This window comes from Apis mellifera, linkage group LG2, assembly GCF_003254395.2.
Source record: "Apis mellifera strain DH4 linkage group LG2, Amel_HAv3.1, whole genome shotgun sequence".
NCBI lineage: Eukaryota > Metazoa > Arthropoda > Insecta > Hymenoptera > Apidae > Apis > Apis mellifera.
Window position 1 is genome coordinate 11,694,856 of NC_037639.1, and position 19,701 is coordinate 11,714,556.

At 46.1% G+C, this 19,701-nt stretch overlaps 1 protein-coding gene across 13 annotated transcripts in view; it reads left to right on the forward strand.

The window, feature by feature from the left end:
• Positions 1-19,701, forward strand: part of LOC408688 (Down syndrome cell adhesion molecule-like protein Dscam2) — a 114,829-nt gene that overhangs the window by 63,024 nt on the left and 32,104 nt on the right. For 10 of the 13 annotated variants that reach the window (XM_026446417.1, XM_026446414.1, XM_026446419.1 and 7 more), the window contains 2 exons: positions 5,004-5,153; positions 15,860-16,185. In XM_026446417.1, coding sequence (XP_026302202.1) covers positions 5,004-5,153; positions 15,860-16,185 — 476 coding nt within the window. Of the gene's footprint in view, positions 1-5,003; positions 5,154-14,713; positions 14,733-14,834; positions 15,281-15,603; positions 15,633-15,859; positions 16,186-19,701 lie in introns of those variants that run through there. The other 3 variants (XM_026446425.1, XM_026446426.1, XM_026446423.1) reach the window with 3 other exon arrangements.

Genomic DNA, 19,701 nt, shown 5'->3' on the forward strand with positions numbered 1-19,701 from the left:
ATCTGATTTCGGATTATTTCCACGATGAGCTTGGTCGACGTTTTCCCCGGTTCAATCTGCGAAACCTTTTGGCCGAAAGGCGAGTTCGAAATGATGGAGATCGAAGGGCGGGGAGAGAGTTTGCAATCCTTGAAAATAATAGAGAGGGGGGGAAATGAATTTTTTTCTTCGAATTCGAACAATCGCCCTTATTCACGGAAACGATGGTGGACTTCGGCGTGATTCCGTTGAATGCGCGTTGAGCGGAAGCTGTCGCGGCAGGAGAAAAGAAAATTTATACGAGGGAAGTTGGCGCGAGTTTGAACCGTGCGCCAGATTCATAACTCCGATAACCGAACGACGAGGAGGAGATCCGTCGTTGATTTATCGCGATGCGCAACTCGAAAAAGCGCCCGACCATTTTCCTCGAAACTCGAAGGATCGAACGCCATTCCGGGAGAACAACTATTATCCCGAACGTTGGAACAAAGACGAAATCCGTTTTCATAATCGAAGAATATCGAACGAATCATGTATCATCGTGTGGGAATAAGAATATTTTTACCATTTTTTACTCCTGTAAAATATTGTCTAAGCTCGAAATCGTTATATCATTATAACTATTCGTTTAAGAACTCGATCATCGTGAAAAACTTTGACAGATCGTTTCATATGTTTGTGACCTAGCTTATCATCCCTTAATACGATGTTTCGTATCGAATTGCACGAGAAAATAAAAGATATATGTTTACCATGCCGATTGACAATTTGCCGGCGTCTCGATACGTTCCAGTAGTGCGTTAACGCGAATACGCAGACTTTCGGTATCCCTCTCATATCGGAACAATACGCGTTCACCTGGTATTTTCGCCAGGATTAAATACTCGAGCGAGTAAAAGCGCTCGCCGCTGCTCGTGCATTCGTTCGCGTGCCATTGTATTCTCAATTTCGCGTCCCAGCCAGGGAAAGAGAGAGAGAGGGAAGAAGGGAGGAACGAGAGGGAAAAGAAGGGAGAGAGAGGCACGTATGTATCCCCATGCGTGGGAGGGGCGATGGTGGGGGCGGAACGGACCAGTACCTCTCGTGAAACCGGTGCTTTTAGAATTATTACACCGGGTAAATGGCATTTCAAATGGTTAATGGGTATTAAAAAAAAAAAATGTTTCGTTTGACCCGGTCGGGGAATCTGCTGCCATCTCTATTCACGCGTGTGTGTTACGCGCCGTCCAGAAAATGATTCCTCCGGCGAGAAGGAGAACTCGCAGCGAGATTAAATCCGCGAAATCGGTTCGAGCGCGGAGGCCGCATCATCTCCCTCCCCCTCGCGGCGTCCCTTTTCGGGGAGGGGGGTGAAGAGCGGTCCTCCATAGCAGTTTTTCCCAGCAGCGAGAAATACCATACCATAGCATTTCCTATTCTGCCTTCGTTCCGCGCCGCCGCGGTCGGCTTATTCGAGCATATTATTCCGCGTATACGATACGTGGAAAAATATTCGCGTGGTCGAACCGGCTTGTTAAATCCTGCGCCATCAGCCAAATAGACTACTAGTCTGTCGTTTCACCAACGCACGCCCCGTTTCAGTTAGAGCTACGCTGGTCCCTTTTTGCACCACTAGTCCATTACCCTTATTAGCGGCGAAAATTCCAGCGGCGAGGGTGAGACAAAATTTTCCGGTGGAGGGGCGGGAGAGGAGACACGATTCGATGGGTCGAAACGATCGAAACGAGTTTTATTGTATTTCGAAAAGCTTCGATTCGAGGAACACGGTTTGCCCACCAAGTTCACCAAGGGACGAGGAATATAGTTGGAGAACGTTCGGCTCCGATACTTTCGATACCCGGTTATCGATTTTCCATCCGCTCGTCCTAAGCTGTTGTTCGCGATACAGCCGGCCGATAAATTATTTCCACGAGTTTATGGAGAGCGACGGATCGATTAACTTGCGCGGTTTAACAAGTGGCCAACCAAATTGTTGTTGGACTTTTTTTCCTTTTTTTTTTTTTTTTTAATCGTTCGAGTTTCGTTCGATCGTGAAATATTGCCAGCAGCCTCGAAGCCCCTGGCACGAGTCTCCCTCGAACAGCGTCATCAGCAGCCTCGTCCTTCGAAAATTCCTCGCGTTCGAGATATCTATATACACGACGAAGCGACCGATTCCCTTCCTCCTCGAAGGAACTCGAAGGAAACTCGGTTAACGAGTCGCGTAACGGCCCTTTTTCCCTCGCCAAAACGAGGCGTGAAACGTCTTCGCCGGTTAATTTGCCGGATAATAAAATTTCCGCACGGTGTCTGGCCACGACGTAATGCAAATCGCGGAGAGACATTTTTATAGGGAGCCTCCTCGTTCCCACGTTTCCCTTATTTGGACGTGGAATCTCGTGCTCGCGTCGAGGTAACCACACTTATTATTTCCACCCTCGCCTCGCGTTACGAACGGCTGAAATTCCGAGCAATTTCCTCGGGGGAGGATAATGCAATACAGGATGGGAGGGAGGGGGAGGGATAGGTAATACGCAACGATGCAACGAACGACGAAATATTGACACTGGTGTTGCGCGAGCACTGGTGGAATCAACGGTGGCAGCAGGGGAAGGAGAGGACGAGAGAGGGGAAGGAGAGAGAGAATATGAATACTGTATCGAAGCAAATGTAGTCGTTTATACGAGTCGAGGTGTGAACACACGGGCAAAAACATTTTCGCGCGGTGCATTTTCTCTCCGCGTCACGCACGGCGACCCGCGCGCGCACACGCACACGCACACGCACGCGTTGGGCCAAGCTGCGTTGAAAATGGTCACGGAAGAAGGGAATTTACGTAATATATTTCGCGTCGGAGAAAAAAGCGGCGAAAAATAGCGGCTAAAGCGTTTCCCTTTGTGCCGTGTCGCGTCACTCGTGCAACGATTTCGCGTAATTTACATTAGAAGGCGCGGCCCGTATTTCGCCCCTCCCCTTTCTCCCACTCTTTCCCGCGTAATCAAATCGTTCCGCGAAACCGATCCAAAATTCCTATTTAACCCGAGCGATATACGCGTCCGATCCTTTTCCCGGAAAATCAAATGTGTTTCGTTCGTTCGAAAAAAAAAAAGAAAAAAAGAAAAGAAGAATGAATTTCAAGAGAATTTCGTTTTCGATCTCGAAAGATCCTTCACGATTCCGTATGTATGGAATCTGTGGTCGGTCACGATTCGAAATATTCTATCCGTCCGCGTTATCTCGCTTGTTGAGTTTTCGCGCACACCTCGTATCAATCAGGGACTCTGGAGGGGCGGGAGGGGGGCTTGTTTCGACTCTGTGTTCCCTCGCTAATGGTTGCATTCAAGCGTATTAAGTTAACTCGAAACGAGTATGTTTGGAACATCATTTTCCTACGTATGTGTGTGTGGATGTGTGGATGTGCAACGGCATAATGCTGCTCGCATAAAGCAGCTTGTATTCCCGTTAATCCGATAAGGCTCGGAGCGTTTGAAACGGGAAAGGGAGGGTAAAAGGGTATAATTAGCCCAGATTTGGAATCGATTTAACAGAAACAATAATCTTATTTACATCCCCGCTTTATAAATAATAAACCCCTCGTCCACCTTCCCTTCCCCTCCCCTCTAAATCCTACTGTTGATCGCGCGTAATCGTCTTAAACCGACAAAAAGGGGGCAAAAATTGGAGTGAATAAATTTCCCGTTTAATCGACGAATTTGTCAAGTCAGACGGGGAAAGGAAAAAAAAAATAAAAACAAAAAGAGAGGGGGGAGGGTGAGAGAAACAGCTGATTAATACCGCGTGAAAACAACGTGACATTGGGCTATTTATATTTTTTTTCCGCCCTCGCGAAAGGTAGGAACGGGGCGCAGCATTGAGGGCGCGGGTTGTTACACGATTGATGCACAGCTAACTCGCGAGATTTTTTTTACGAGCATCGATCCATGCACACGACTGCATGGGATTAACCGGTGGCCGCGCATCCCCTCGGGCCGCAACCCTCCCCCTCCTCGTCCTCCTCCCCGCGCACGGGTTATTTCGGTCAAACGCAGCGATGCGCCCCCAGACAACGGGAAATTTTCATTTCCACCACCGCTTTAATGGCCTGCGTTGCTGCCCTCCATTAAACGGGCCGGGCCTAGTTTTCCAAATCATTTTTACCGACCCTTCATCCCTTCTTCTTCTCCTTTTTTTTTCTTTTTCTTTTTCTATTATTCGTCGATTTACGAATACGCGGGTACAACGGGTCCGAGCGGGCAAGCGGGGAGAATTTTCCATTAAAGGAATTTGCATATTAATGGAACCGTGAAGGGTGGGGAGGGGAGTGTAGTAAGCTGCGGGAATCACGATTGGCCCGGTATTTCGATGAGGAGAAAAAAGGGAGGAGGGGGTGGGGGAGAGAGAGAGAGGATAGAGAGGAAAAGGCGAGGTGTTGAAGCAAAGGGATAACTCGGGTGTTTCACCTGATTTCTACGTTCTATTATATATCGATTTCTCTCAATGTATATTGTATCCCGTAGCGAGAAACGTTTCGAATGAAAATCGAAGGTGTTATTGTGCCGCTACTATCGGTTCTTTCGTAAGAATGGAGAACGCGTGAAGGTCAATTTTATTTTTCTAAATGGAATCGTATATTTTTTTTTTAATATTTTTGCGCATCGATCGATGCAGTATGAAAGATATTAATCCACGTGTGAGTAAAAATTATTAATATAACGGATACATTTTAGGTAAATAAATTTTATAAATTTTTTCCCCCTTCCATTTCCCTTACCTTTCGCAAATTTTTATTTAAATTCGAATCGAAATATTTATCATTAAACAATAGGCGTATACATACGAGTGTACGATAGACTTTTATATGTCGAGTTGCATCGATTGATTGCATCGAAAAAACACAATTGACCTTCACCGTTCAACTTTTATTTTTTAAACGATTTTTCAAACACCGAGCAATCCACAGTTATATATGGAGAAATTTGTAAAGAGATCTCCTATCCTGATCAATTCTCGACAAGATCCTTTAGAAAATCGTTAATTCGTTTCAGATGACAGACATCACATGCTGCCGACTGGGGAACTCCTCGTGTTCTCGGTGACCTCCTCCGACGCCCAGTCCAGTTATCGTTGCAGGACCGTGCACCGCGTCACCGGCGACACCGTGGAAAGTTCCTCGTACGCGAGGCTCGTGGTCACCGGTAAGTTTTCACGCGACTCGTTCCGCGTATCGTTCAACCACAGATGCTCGAACTTTCGAACCCCGCTGAATATTTAATGGCGGCAAGTGCACGCTGAAATTTCGTTGACCAATTCATCGTTGTGTATCGCGTACCCCAGATGGGAACGGTTTAAACCGCACTCTTTCTTTCTCTCTCTTTTATTTCTTACACAACTTTTCCGGGGCAGTAGAGAATTCGTGGCCGTTTATGCAAATTGAATAGAGATATGAGAGAGAGAGAGAGAGAGGCGAGGATTACGCAGGTTGGGGGAAACGTTGATTTGTTGGTTAAATAAGCTATGAATTATGAAGTAGTTTAAATTCGAACGTCCATTAAAATGCTAGTATCCATCGCCGAAATAACGGTCTAAATTATTTGAAATCTGAAGCGGAATTGGACTACCCGTGTGATCTTTCCGATAACGATAAATTTAATAAACGTGGTCCCAAGTTGGCGTAGATTTTTTAATAATGAATTAGAAGCTAGCCAATTACATTCGTGGAAAACGATCGGAAACGATCTACTGGAACTTAAAATATGGAATAATCATGGTGAAATACAAACGTAGTGAGTATACACGAGTGTATACCCACTTGACTCCGGATGAAGTTGACGCAATATACACGTAGGAACTTCAAAGTTGATAATTGCATAGGAACGAGAGCTCCCTCTCTCCCTCGCACTTCACTTAATATCAGTAGTTAAATTTTAACAATAAATTTCGTTTCACGGTAACGAATCCGCCAATAAAATCTACTTATTTAGTTAAATTTGCGCCAAAATTTCTTCCTTCGATCCTGTTATCGCAATTAATTAATAACGTCTCTCGCCTTCTTTTCGAATCGAAACAAAAGGGATTCGTCATTCCTCTCGCAAAGGAGATACGTGAGCGACCATTCGTTCCAAGCATTTCTCATACCCCTCCTCCCCAGGGGAAACGCATCCACTTAAACAACGGGCGTTTATACAACGATCTCACGCATATCTTTTGCATAGTGAATCGCAAGTGCATTGTTGCGCGTTTCCGCGGACAGGCGGCGGTCGCCGCTGACCGCGTGGTTGGTTAGTAGACCGTTGCCCGCAACGCGTACTCTGGCGTTTCTTCATGAATAAATCATGGAATGGCCGAAATGCTAATGGTCGAAACGTCCGCCATGGGTCGTCGGATGTTTCTCCACCGAGAGTGCCTCGAGTCGTAAACAAAACGGCCAACATCGGTGAAAATACGAAGCCGATTCCGAATGGCCGGCCCAGCTTTCACGCGCATTCACCCGCCCCTCCCTCCTCATCGCCCCTGTTCTGCTTGTTACCCGTAAATAGGTTATAACCTAATTACGGGCATTGTCGCCGCGCGGTCACCGTGCGACGTTTCCGCGCTGTTTCTGCCTCCGCGTTCCGTTGTTTCAATTGTCGTTTTATTAGAAACGGATCCACCGTTGTTCGGCCGACTTGGTGGAACCCGAATGGCACGAAGAAACACCGCGTCGTGAGTGATATATTTTGACGATTTTATGCTCGTAATGTTTCTTATAATCGTGGAAACGTTATGTCGAAGTATTCTCAAAGGTTGAGAACGTTGTGGAAGTTTATTGTTACGAAAGAAATACTCGAGACGAATTTGTCGAAAGAAAGAAACATCTCCAGATATGAAATAATATCGTCGAACTTATTCGAGCTTATATTTCCTCATAATGATAGATGTACGCGGGATCATTTAAGCGATCCGTAATCAACCCTTGTTAACGATCTAGTGCCGCGAACACGATGGTTCATCGGCACGTTTCATCCCGGAGAGTTGCTGATTCATAAGACGTAAAATGGGTCGGACGTGGGGATGAACGGGTGGAACAATAGTTGGCTAATGATCAAAGTGCAAGTTGAGATGATGCTCCCTTGGCTGGAAACGGAGAAGATACGGAATCGAATGCGAGATGAGCGTATTGTACGTTAGTTGCACATCGTCTTGTGTACAGTGAAATCGTACGAGTTTGAATCGTACGGTCAATTTTTCGGAGATTTCGCTCCCCCGTCCACTTCTTTTCTTCTGAAGGAGAATTGTAAAAAAAAAAAAAAAAAAAAGAAAAGTAAAATTTCTTTAATAATAAAATTTACTTTCTCCGGGATTTACACCGCTACGTCGTGGTGAAGTCGTTTAAAGTTGAAAATTACATTCCTTGGATAGCGCGAGATGTGCCATATTACAAAACTAGAAGTTAAACCTCAAAGGCGACAAGAAAGACGCGGTGATAACTTTCCTGCCGTTATGATCTAAAGTCGCCTCGATATAGTATCGCGTGCAACGTACACGCACAGGAAGTTGCTCCTTGGGGAGGAGTCGAGATAAGGTCGAGGAGAGGAGAAATTAATTGATTGGATCGAAGGCGCGAAGGAAAATTGCGAGGCAGAACGCAAGTTTACGAGGCGTTGGTTCCCATCTCGCGCCCCTCCATCACGGCAACCTGTCGTTTCCACTTTTTATCATAGCCACACCGCCATTATCCAGCCTGGCATTTTTTCGCAAGCTTTCACCCGCTACTTGCCATCCTCGTCGCATTAAAGTTAGAATGCCACGCCGCGCAGCATCGTATTTAGGAAAGTGCCGCCTTTTAAGCCGGCCTGTCCATTAAAAAACACAGCGTGATGGCCGGATAAACCGCGCCCGAGTCGTTTTTAAAACCGAATGCCATTCCTTGAAAATCTTGATTGCACGCTGCGTTTTAGGCTGTGAGCCTAATGGAGCCGCCGTTTCCCTTCCCGATGTCCTTGCACATCCACGCCACGAGTGGATGATTCGAAACGAAATCGCCGGATGGAAAGAAATACGTGGCTTCTTTTCAAACTACTCGATTTAATCACGTCTCTCTTCCTCTGTTTAAACGTTTCCCTTTATGCGTTTCTTCTCGAAACGGCTATGTTTTCATTCTGGAAATGCACTGTTTCGGGGATATCGTTGGAATTGGAAATCAATAAGGAAAAAAACGTTGACAACACGAGAAAGAAGTTACGAAAAGCCTGTTACTTTCCAATAGACTCTTTAGCCGAACGATCGAAAGGAAACATTTTTATCATTTATGGGGAATAAGACGGGGAGAATCTTGGAAACGTTGATCGAAACTCTCTCGAAAACGCAATCGGTAGCCGGCCAATGTTGTATACACAGCGGACAATCTCGTTAGGGAAATTTCAAAGTTTTATGCGGACCGTCCTCGTGATGCTCACGAATCAATTATCGATTATTCCGTTCGTGGTTTAATTCGATCTCGCGACCACTTTGCCAGAGTAGAGGGGGGAGGTAGTGGAAAAAGTTGGAGACAAACTCGATCGAGTTTAAACCGGGCATCGAATTAGCAGCGATAGATGGAACAGTTTTCCATCCCCTCGGCGGCAGTTTACCATCTTCCCCTTTTATCCTCGAGAGCGAGATCCGCGGTTTTTGCCGCGGCGAGAAGAAGCTTCGATAGTCACGAGCTCCCCCGGATTTCCCCGGGCGAGAAGAGAGAAGCGGTGGATACTTTTCCAGTCCCCGGTGGAAAATCCAAAGCGGATAACTCACGCTCCGGAACGCTTAGCCGGGGTGGCGAAGAAGAAGAACAGCCGCCAAAAAGTTTGTTTTATTCACGATTTACGGACTGGGGGGGGGGAGGCCGCGCGAGAGTCGTAAAAAGCTGAGCCACTGGAATGAAACTCGTTTTTTGAACCGGGAGATCGGTTGACGAGTGATTGTTGAACCGAGAAAAAGAGAGAGTGGAAAAAATGACCGCGCTATAAAATTCCGATAGCGAAACGACTCGCGTCTTTCTTTCCTTTCCGCGTTTAATCTTCGAATTCCCCACGGTTTGTCTCTTATTCTCGAGGTTCTTACGTTGTGTAAGATGAAGAAACACGAGCACCGCGTGTAAATTATCCACGAAATTACGCGACACCACGTGAGGAAAGAGATAGAGAGAGAGTTGGTGAACCTCGGGGGTTATCGCTATGATGAACAGCGCAGCGTTGGAAATTGTAAATGCAGATTTATAGCAGATTTGTTTCCAGGAATTCGTTATTCCTGCGGAAATAAGGAATCGTGAGGTGGGGGTAAAAAAAGGGGGTAAAAAAAGAAGGAAGAAGAAGGAGTCGGGGTGGTGGATTTAGCACACGTTTGCTGTATTACTTCCAAGTGCTTTAAAGGCTCTCCTTTTGGTTGGCAGCTCGCGGAAAAATGTTCGAGTTTGGGGGGAGGGTAAATCCATGGAGCGAGGCGAGGAGCAGTTCCTTCGCGGCGCGCTTTTACGATACCCCCGTGGCTTTTTTGCCGGTCAATGGCGAGGAGGGGAGAGGCGGAGAGTGAAGAGGGGTGGAAAAGATAAAGAAGAGAGAAACGGAAGGTTGCGGAGGAAGCGAAAGAGGAGGTAGAGGAAGAAGTGGAGGTAGAAGAAGACGACGGGACGAGGAAGGGGACGACGACGACGACGACGACGGGACTGGATATCGCCCCTATTGGAGACTCGACGAAAACGCAAAGTACAATCCACAGAGGCAGCAGGATGCAGCCAGTCTGCGGAGCAACGTCGGCAAGAAACAATGCAGCCATCACGGCTCCAATCCCTTCGCTCGCTACCCCGCAATCTTATCGAGCCCAACCTACTTGTGTATCTCTCTTTTCCTCTGTGCAAGCGCGGTTAGACGCGTCGCGTATTCTATTCCTTCTGGCCTTCGTTGTGTGTTTATGCACCTATATACACGGCCATCGCGTAAACGTGTATATTCGGGGGAACAAGAAATAGCGCCGAATACGGTGATGATTTGCAAGGAAGTAAGACGGAGTAATGCAGGAGCAGCTCGAATACCGGTGGAAGAAGAGAGAGCTCCGAATGCTCCTCCTTTCCTCTCCTCCGTGGTGGTCCCTCCGTGGGGAGGATCCTTCAACTCGGCCGATTATCGTTGTGGCCGATAGTTGAATGGCAGCTGGTGGTGGAAATCGTGTCCCCTCGAACCACCCTTGGGGAATAATCGCGTGTCCTTTGCTCGAACTTCGCTAACGAATCCATCGAATTCGATTTTATCCTTTAGAAGAAGAGGGGGTATTACGAAATTGTATATTAAGGTATGGCAGAAGCGCGTGAAGTATGAATCAGACGTTAAGAAGAACGTATCCAATTTCCCCTCGAATCGAAGAGGGGATGAAGAGGAGGATGGCGAGAGATATTACCCGGTTTGACGAAGACAAACGACGGTCGAGGCGTCGTTTTTTTTTTTTTATTTCTTTCTCTCACCCGTCAAGATACATATTTTCGTGATTCATTCATCGACGACAGCGAGTTATTTGTCTCGTCTCGAATTTTGAACGGTCAGGTCAGCGTATAATCAGGGACGGAATATCGATCTTCTTAAAGCTTCACGCCTCGATATATATATATACCTACTTGTTAATTCTCAAGCTGGCGTAGAACGCGGGCCGTTAATTTAACAAAAGGGGGAACATACTCGGCAACGTGCAACCATTCTCCACCGACGCCGTTTCAGCGTATTTCTCTCCCCTTTTTTCGCCGACAGTTTGTTTATTTATACACCGGTTTTTTGCCCGGTTGCGCGCGATGCTCCAAACTCGAGAGTTTGTGCACCGACAGATACACTCGGGGATGCATAACGGTGGGGTAAGTACGTAAATACCTTATGTCGCGACGACGAACAAACCGGAATCCGCGCGGCGCCTATTTCTCAGCCACTGAGAAAAAGAGAAAAAAAATTGGAAACTCGAAGGAAAGAGACTTTTTCTCGACACTTTCGAAAAAGAACGCGTGGTAAATCTTTTCGGAGAGAGGGAGGGAGGGAGGATGATCAGAATCGCGACGAGAATTTCGCGTCCAAAAAGTTGGAAAGAAAGGTTCTCTCGTCGAAAGGAATCCCCGTGGCGGTCGAGAAATCACTTTAAAACTCGGGAGCTCGAGTGGCTTTAATCTGTGATTCTTTCGCTGAGAACGGTTCACGCGTGGGGAAGCTGTTGTCGAGCGATCGGGATTAGACATTAAGCAGCTTTTACGTGAGAACGTGTTAGGACACGTGTTCACCGAGAATACCGCCGAGTTATCCTTCTTCGTTGTGTCGCGACAATGATTCCTCCGTATACCCCTCTTGAAACGATGACGGAACGATGTACAGGTCGAAGAGGCGGTGACACAGAGTTATACGAAAAGAGAAATGGATGCAGCGATTTTTAAAAATACCTCTGTGCTTCCGTTGAAAATTTTTGTTTAAAAATAGTCCGGTGCAAAATGGTAATTTGTTATTAAAGATTCGACTCCAATACTTCCAGGTGTAACGCACGTCTTAGCTCGTGAAAAATCACTGTCCGTCTCGAGCAGGCAGGCGAAAGTGTGGAAGGAACATTCCCAAAGGTCGAGGCGCATCGTTGGCGCAACTTGCTCGTAGCCCATTCACGCCGTGATAAATCTTCGTTTCGAGCTCGATCCTTCTAATCTAATATTCCCGTTGAGTTACAGCTTTGTTCGAATATGCTCCTTCCCCCTCCCCTCGACTCCAACATCTCTGGTAATTTTGACCGGTGGGATGGCCGGCAGGGTAAAACGAGGCGGCGTTTCCACCACCACCATACTTGTCGGCCCGTATAAATCAGAGATATAATTATTCGAAATTGTGGGGGCCGGCAATACGCAGGGAAACACGTGTACGTCTTCCGCGCAAATTGCGGTCCGGCATCGCGCGCGTGTTGTGACCTGAATTCTGAGGCAATCAGCGGGCCGGCATTAAATTACATATGCGCTCTATCGGTTCGAGAGGCCGCCACTTCGATGACGTAATTAGTCGACGACGTAATACGGTTGCTGGTAATATAGCTACCAATTAACGTAGAAATCCCCCCGGAGTTGTCGACTAATTAATGAAGCCTGAACGATCTACTAATTCCCGAGCACCCAACGTCGTCGCTACGACTCGATACCCTTTTCGTCTCGAAATCTTCGTTGGAGAGAGAGAGAGAGAGAGAGAAAAGGAGAATTTCGAGCGTTAATATACATGTATGGCAAATGGGAATAACTAAATTCCCTCATATACTTACAAAAATAATGTAATTTCCTCGTTAAACTCGTTTGTTCTGCCAATATTTTCGAAGATATTGCGATTAACAGGAAAAATATTTCTCCTTCCCCCATTCTTGATAGAGAGAGAGAGAAATATTAAACGCAAGCGTTTAAGAAAGCGTTCAAGGGACGTAGCGTATAGCGTGGTCGTAACGAACGAACGAGGAGGGAGGGAGAAGGAGGAGTGTGGTTCCCGTAGAAGAACTCGAGCGGCGGAAAGAGGCGAACGCGAAAAGTGCGCGCGTCTCGCAATGGTCGGCACGAGACACATTGTACGGCTAATTAGTGGCAACTTTATCACGGTGAAGTTGCTTGTTCCAGGTAAATACATGAGAAAGAGCGGGCGCCATTTGAAATTCGCTTTGCCAACGATACACACGGCCGGTGTATATTTAATAGAGTCTTAATTGGAGTCGACGGCTCGAAAGGTTTAATTGGACATCGTTCCGCCGCGGTTTCCGCTCCCTTCATCCCCTCCCGCTTTTTTCTCTCCCCTCTATCCATCTCCTCCTCCTCCTCCTCCTCCTCCTCTTCCCCTCCCAGTGCTCGCGGAACCTCTGGATTACATAGTCAATGAGCGATGGTTCAAAGGATATCAAGATGTTCGTTTGAGCGCGCACTGTTTCTGTCCGCTCGAAACGTCTCCATCCGCTCCACTCGATACATCCTCTCGGCCGATGAGTTTGCGTAACTTGGAAATCACTTGCCGCGCTCCGCCTATTAATTAAACTTCTCTCTCTCTCTCTCTCTCTTGTTCAATTTTTTAACTGAAACTCTCCTCCACGCGGGATCGCCGACTATTCCGGCGAAGATCGCTCTTCCAACTTTGCGGACAGATCGGCTGTGGTGCGACCGCGTTCCGTTTGCGCCGGGAAGAAAGAAGTCCTTCTTCCTTCGAGAAGAATTTGCCGGAAGAAATTTTCGCGCGTGTGTGTGTGTAAAAAGTTGGGAGGGAACTTTCTTCCAACTTTCGTGACCGATTTTTCGACCTCGATTTTTTTGAAATTTTTATTAAACTTTAAATATCCGGAACTTGGAGAGAGAGAGAGAGAAAGAGAGAAAGAAACGATTTCATCTATGTTATTTGTACATATAGAGAGAGCATGGAAATAATGTTAAAGATCGTTTAAGGAAAAGTCAAAGTGATTTCTAGAAGTCGCTGGAGGGTAATTTAAAAGTTTCCAACTTTTCTCCAATTCGCGATGAAAATAACTCTGTCTACACTTCGGTCCAATTAAGTATTACTTAACCAACTATTTCGCAAACTATCTGCCAATCATAATAGTTCCTATTCTTTCAACGCGTATCGTGCATCGAGATGGAGAAATATTTCATGCGTGTAAAAAGGTTGATCGGCAATCCATCCGATTAGCTATTCAAACGGTGCAAAGATGCAACGAGTCGAAAGTAAGAACGAGACACGGTAGAGTTATCGAGAACGAGAGGATGGAATTATTAACGCTTGATCGAGCCACTACTACTCGTCGTTGTAAGCAAACGGTGGCGAGCGAATATTTTTTTTTTTTATTTCGTCTCCCTTTCTCTCTCTCTCTCTCTTTCTCTCTCAATTCGAGTATCGATCGATCATCGAAGTCGCGCTTTCTCTCCCTCCCTCTCTCTCTCTCTCTCCTCTCGTTTTTTCCCTCCTCCTTTTCCCCACTCCCCTCCTTTTTCCGCACGCCGGTCACCGTCAACGCTGCGAACGACGCTGACGTTGAGGCGTAAGTCGGATGTAAATGGCATAAAAAGTTTTGAGCGTGCATATGCACGAGTCGGGTGGTGCAACCGGGCGCGGCGGGAGTATGAACAAGGGTGTGGTGGCGGGGCGTTGGTGGAATATGGCAACTGGAATTGCACGCTGGCAGAAGCGAGAGAAAGAGCCGCGTGGCCTCGGGAGAGAAAGAGGGACAACGTTTGAGAGGCAACGACAGAGAGAGAGAGAGAGAGAGAGAGAGAGGGAGAGAGGGAGACGGATAGAGAGGCAAAGTGACAAAGAGAGGCGGAGGAAAAGGGAGAGCGACGAGGCGGGCGACGATCAATACGCCATCAGCTTAAATTACAATAATAACGGCGACCAGACAAAGCTGAGCGCGCTATTATAAAATAGTGAAGTCGTAAAAAGCTTGGGTATCGCGGGGGCTCGCCCGGGTTTGGACAAACACACCGTGCCCCGTTTAATCGGTGCCGAAAATAAAATGTTGGCGAGGGCCGAGGTGTATATCGGGGTCGAAGATCCCAATGGATCAGTTGGCCATTACCATTCCTCGTTCGTTATTTAGACCAATGTTATTTAGATCAGGGTCGATGGGAAGGGAGAGAGAGGGAGAAAGGTGGGGGAAGGTTCATCGATTTACGCGGAAATAGATCCATTATACGTATGCTGCCCGTACGTGGCGCATACGGGCGTTATTAAACGGGCGTTTCGATCGATCATAGACGGTCAATTTTAACGCGGTGTTCGCGGTTTACGTACGTATGTGTACGTATCTTCGTCATTTCGCAATTACGCGCATATCTGGTGATTAAAAAAAAAAAAAAAAAAAAAAAAAAAAAAAAAAAAAAAAAAAAAAAAGAAGCGCGGGACGAGCAATTACGCGTCAATATTTAAATCGAAACGATATTAATGTTTACGGACGCGTTGAAATCGTAACGATGTCCCGAACTCGCGGAGGACTCGATGAGTTTTAAATTTTCTTCCGGGATAAACGTATCCCGGATTAATAATAAAGATTCGTACGTGCGATTGTCACGGCGTGTAATTAACGCGATAAAGTAATGGGGGAAAAATGTAGAATGTAAACGGAAGGGGAGAGCGGGAATAAATGTAAATTTGTCGAGAGCGTAGCGGTTCGAATAATACGTAACAGCGACAAAAGGAAGGTCTTTCACGGTTGTGAAAAATTGATACCTTGAGATCTTTGCGACCCGTTTCAACGAAATCTCCGCGGAGATTTCTTTCCGAGATATTCGAAATGCATTTTCGAGGTATCAAGGGGGAAGAGGATCGTGGAAAAATTTATGAAAGATGTACGGTACATTTCCCCTTCCTTTTTTATTCTTAATTACGATTCATCGGGAAACGTTGAAACGCGCGAACCTTGAAGCGACGCATCAGTAGTTCCAAAGTCGCGAACTTTTTCCTCGTCGAATCACTCGATCGAACCTTTCCAATCGGTCAAACTACGAACCGCTCGCGTGACTTTCTTTCGAAGTCTTAAAGCGAAACGACCGAAAATAACGATCGTGTCCCAATATTTATCGCATCCCGTGCAAATTAAACCTTTATTTTTTTATACTTTTCAAATATTCATCAAGCTATTCTAGAGACACTTTTCCGATAAATTTTACAGGAAAAAGCAATTGAAATATAAGAACGGTAGTAAGTGCTCGACTATTATTATACCCTGCTTTATTATAAAATTGTAAACTATATCTAGATTCAAATGTTCTCAACAATAAGAATCTTTCCTTTGGAATCCCAACCAATCAAAAAATATCAAACACCTCCTGATAATCGATAAATATATATATCGAAAATTATTGTTAAATCTGCTTGAGAAAAAAAAAAAGATAAAAATCGAAAGAAGTTTTTCCCTTCTATTTCAGACCCTCATACGCCAGTTCCGCCGAGATTCAACGAACGAGTGAGTCCAGCGCCTATAAGGACGGGGGAGACGATCGTCCTTTCCTGCATCTCGCAGGGGATCCCGCCACCCATGTATCTATGGTTTCGCGAGTCCGTGACGGGGACTGCGATGATCTTCAATTCGGAGAGGATCTACGCGAGAGCAGGGGTCCTCGTGTTGCAGTCGGCGAGGGCGGAGGACGCGGGGCGATACGTGTGCCACGCCAACAATACGGCCGGTTCCGAGATGGTCGAATTGGAAGTCTCCATTATAAGCAGCCTCTCCATCCACCTGGTGCCTCAACAGGTTAGTTTTCGATACTTTAATCTTCGTGAACGTATATTTGCTCCTTTGCACGAGCCTTCAAAACGTTTCACTTTTCACACTTTTATATCGCTTGTATTTCGCTTATTTTTCACCCTTTCGAATTCGATAATACGTCTTAGAGTGCGTTTTAAAAAAAAGAATGCATTATATTATAGTTCGAAAAACATAATACGTTTTAGAGTGCGTTTTAAAAAAAAGAATGCATTATATTATGGTTCGAAAAAGATAATACGTCTTAGAGTGCGTTTTAAAAAAAAGAATGCATTATATTATGGTTCGAAAAAGATTCGAGTAATTACGTAGATTATATATATAATGTTTGAAGTGTAATTTGTAATTAAAAGGATGGTAGAAACTTTATCCGGAATAAAAAATACGTGTACCTCTTCATTCGCTTGATACTTCAACAGGTTAGTTCGGCTACTTTCGTTTAATCTTTGTAACCCGTCGAATTATTCCTCTCGGCGGAGATTCCTTTCGTCCATTTAATTTCTTTTACCCCATACATCGTGCAAGACCGTGTACCGCATCTTTTATCGTAACTGCGAGCAAAATATGCGAATCTCTCTAAAAAAAAAAAAGAGGAAGAAAAAAAAATGCTCTTACCCGTGATCGTGAAGAGATTTAAAGTCGCGAATAAGCTAAACTTTGAAAGAGGCAACAGTTTCAACAGGTTACCATCCATTTCCTTTCGAATGGATATCACCGACCATCGGATTCCTTTTTATCCGCTCGAACGACAACTTTGATCCGGATTCCGTCGGTTTCAGTCGGCGATACGGCACCACGATTATTTAAACGAAGAAGTTTTCGCGCGCGAGATCCTCGAAAAATTCTACTTCCTCTCCCTTCTCTTCTGTCCCAAGTCTCAACAGGTTAACGGCATTCTATCCGGCACATCGATTGGATTTCTGAAACGAGTGGAACGATTCGCTCGTCGCCTTCCTGTTTCACCCTTCGCCGGATAATCCTAATCCTTCGAGAAATCTCGAGGGTGTCGCGCCGATATTCTCGATCGAGCGACGACCAACGAACGCGACGCTCTTCTCCCCCCGTCTCGGCCACTTCCGCCCCGCGAATTTCCGATTTTTCGAAAGAAAGAAGGAGTAGAGATCGTCGGATGAAAATATATTTTTCAACCGAGGGATTGCACGTACGTTTCTCGAATCGTGGTGCAAAGAAGATCGTGATTCTCTCGATGATAAGTAGCTCCTCCTCTTCATCCGGTTTATACCTCAACAGGTTACCTCTCCTTTATTCTATTTCGTAAACAACTCGAGTGCCGCGGAGCGGGTTACTTTTTCTTTCTCTCCCGAGTTCCTTCTTTCCTTCTCTCTTCTTCTCTCTCTCTCTCTCCTTTTCCACCCTTCCTCCCTTTCATCCCCGTTCCTTTTCCAGTCAACGCGTCTAAAGCTTCTCAATGAGCGCCGTTTCTATTTTCAAAAACAGTTTCTGCAAACCACCCCTCCCCTCCTCGACGTAAACAGTTCGTTGCCCCGCGACTTTGTTAAATCGATGAGACGTATCCCTCCTCCCTCTCCTTATTTCTCTTCTTCTATCTCCGATTCGGAGAAACGGTGGACGACGACGATCCGAATAAATATGTATCCCCGATTGCACGGAGGTAAGCCGTGAGACGACGAGATTAAGGGAATTCCATTTTCTTGGCCTAACTGCTAATTCGCACCGACGTGTATAATTGAGCGTCGCGACGGTAGTAAACACGGGGATGATCGAGTTGTTGGCATCGTTGCACAAAGGAGACGGGTTAATTCTTGCTACACGGTTCTCGTAGCGAATATCGAGAAATAAACGAGGATAACTCGTTCCTGGATGGAACGAGATTCCAATCTCCTCGATGATTACTATTATTAACTCGCGTTAATTAACGTTCATGGTTCGATGGTGGGGTGTAGTCGCGACTTCTCCCCCGTTTCTTTGATCTTTTACGAACGAAAATTGTTCTCGCTAATTGTTCTCGTCGCGCGTGTTTTTTGGCATTGTGCGGAATAAAGGAGAAGAAGAGAAGAAGCCGGACGGGATGGATGACTCTTTGGCTCGATGGATCGATCACGAGAGGAAAGCAGAAGGGGGAGAGGTAAGTGGAGGATGGCGGCATGGTTCAACGAGAAGCCGCGTCTACGTGACCGGTCGCCGTTCCTCGCCGCGTGGAAAAGTTATCGGATCAATCCCTCCCCTCGGTTGAATTCGCAAAAATTCGCGCAATTCGACCACGCAAATCGCATATCCCGATCGAATCGCAGTGCGTCGGTACGCGCATCGGGTCGCGCTGTAAGCGTATTAACGCCCGCCCGTCGATTGCCCGTGCAAAGCCGAATAATTAATAACGTTTGAAACGAAACGTCAAAGGGGAGGGAGGGTGGAAATACGTTGATCCACTCGTCTACTGTTTTCCCTCCTCTCCCATGGAACGTTCCATTTGCCCGATATTTTCAAAATATCCTGTTCAAAATGTAACCGTTCGATTAACCCGATGTCGTATGGCTCTATCCCTGCAAAATAATCCCCTCGAACGAGTTCTGTGAAAATGAACTGTGCGCGATACTTGATCCCAAAATAGAAATTTGGGCTAGATTATTAGGAAGAAGGACGAAACACGGAGGATGAGATCTATGACTAATCGATGAATCGTGTAAAGAAAGGGAGAAATGAAGCGTGTGTGCATGAGGAGAGAGGAGAAAGGGATCGTGGACTCGATGAAATAGCATTCATTCGGAGCCGGAAGGTTCTCGCATAACTTTTGCAATCATCAGCAAAGAAAGCCTTATTGCGGAGGGATTCTCTGGTATATTGGCTGCCATTCTCGCTCCTGCGTCGTCCTTCCTTCCATTAACGCGGTCGACTTTGTCGTCGTTTTATTAAAAGCATCCCGTCTTCCCGTCACGCAACCGCTTTCCAACTGCTGCAACTTTTCTTCGTGCAATCGATTTTTCGGTCAGCAATTTCATACGGGATAATTACGGGATAAGGGATATGGATATCGCTTCCCCTTATCGAATGAATCGTCGAAACGAGTTTAATAAACGGGTCGATCAACGAACCCGTCCCTTTTTCCCCCCGAATTTTTCCCCCGAACATGTTTCCCCCGCGAGCGATACGAGTCGAGTCGAGTACGAGAGAATAAATAAGGAGGAAGAAAATAAAGCGGAACAATCCGATTTATTCAGTTGCGCGTAACAAAGATCTTTCCATTCGTCTGATCCTATGGAACGTTCACTTGACGACGTTCTCGCGAGCGTAGCGAATCGAGAAAATTCCACTGCATTCCACTCCGCCGTAAGTACACAGTCTTACGTGCACGTTTCCACCAAATTTATGATTATTTGCCCCTATTTTTCTTCAAATTCTCGTAATAATCCTCTCTTTCTTTCCTCGTTCATCCGTTATGGGAGAGACAGAGTTGGAAAGAAGGGATCTCGCCGCTACGTATCGCGTTTATATCGATGTAAACGCATCGTTGGTCGTCGTAATAAC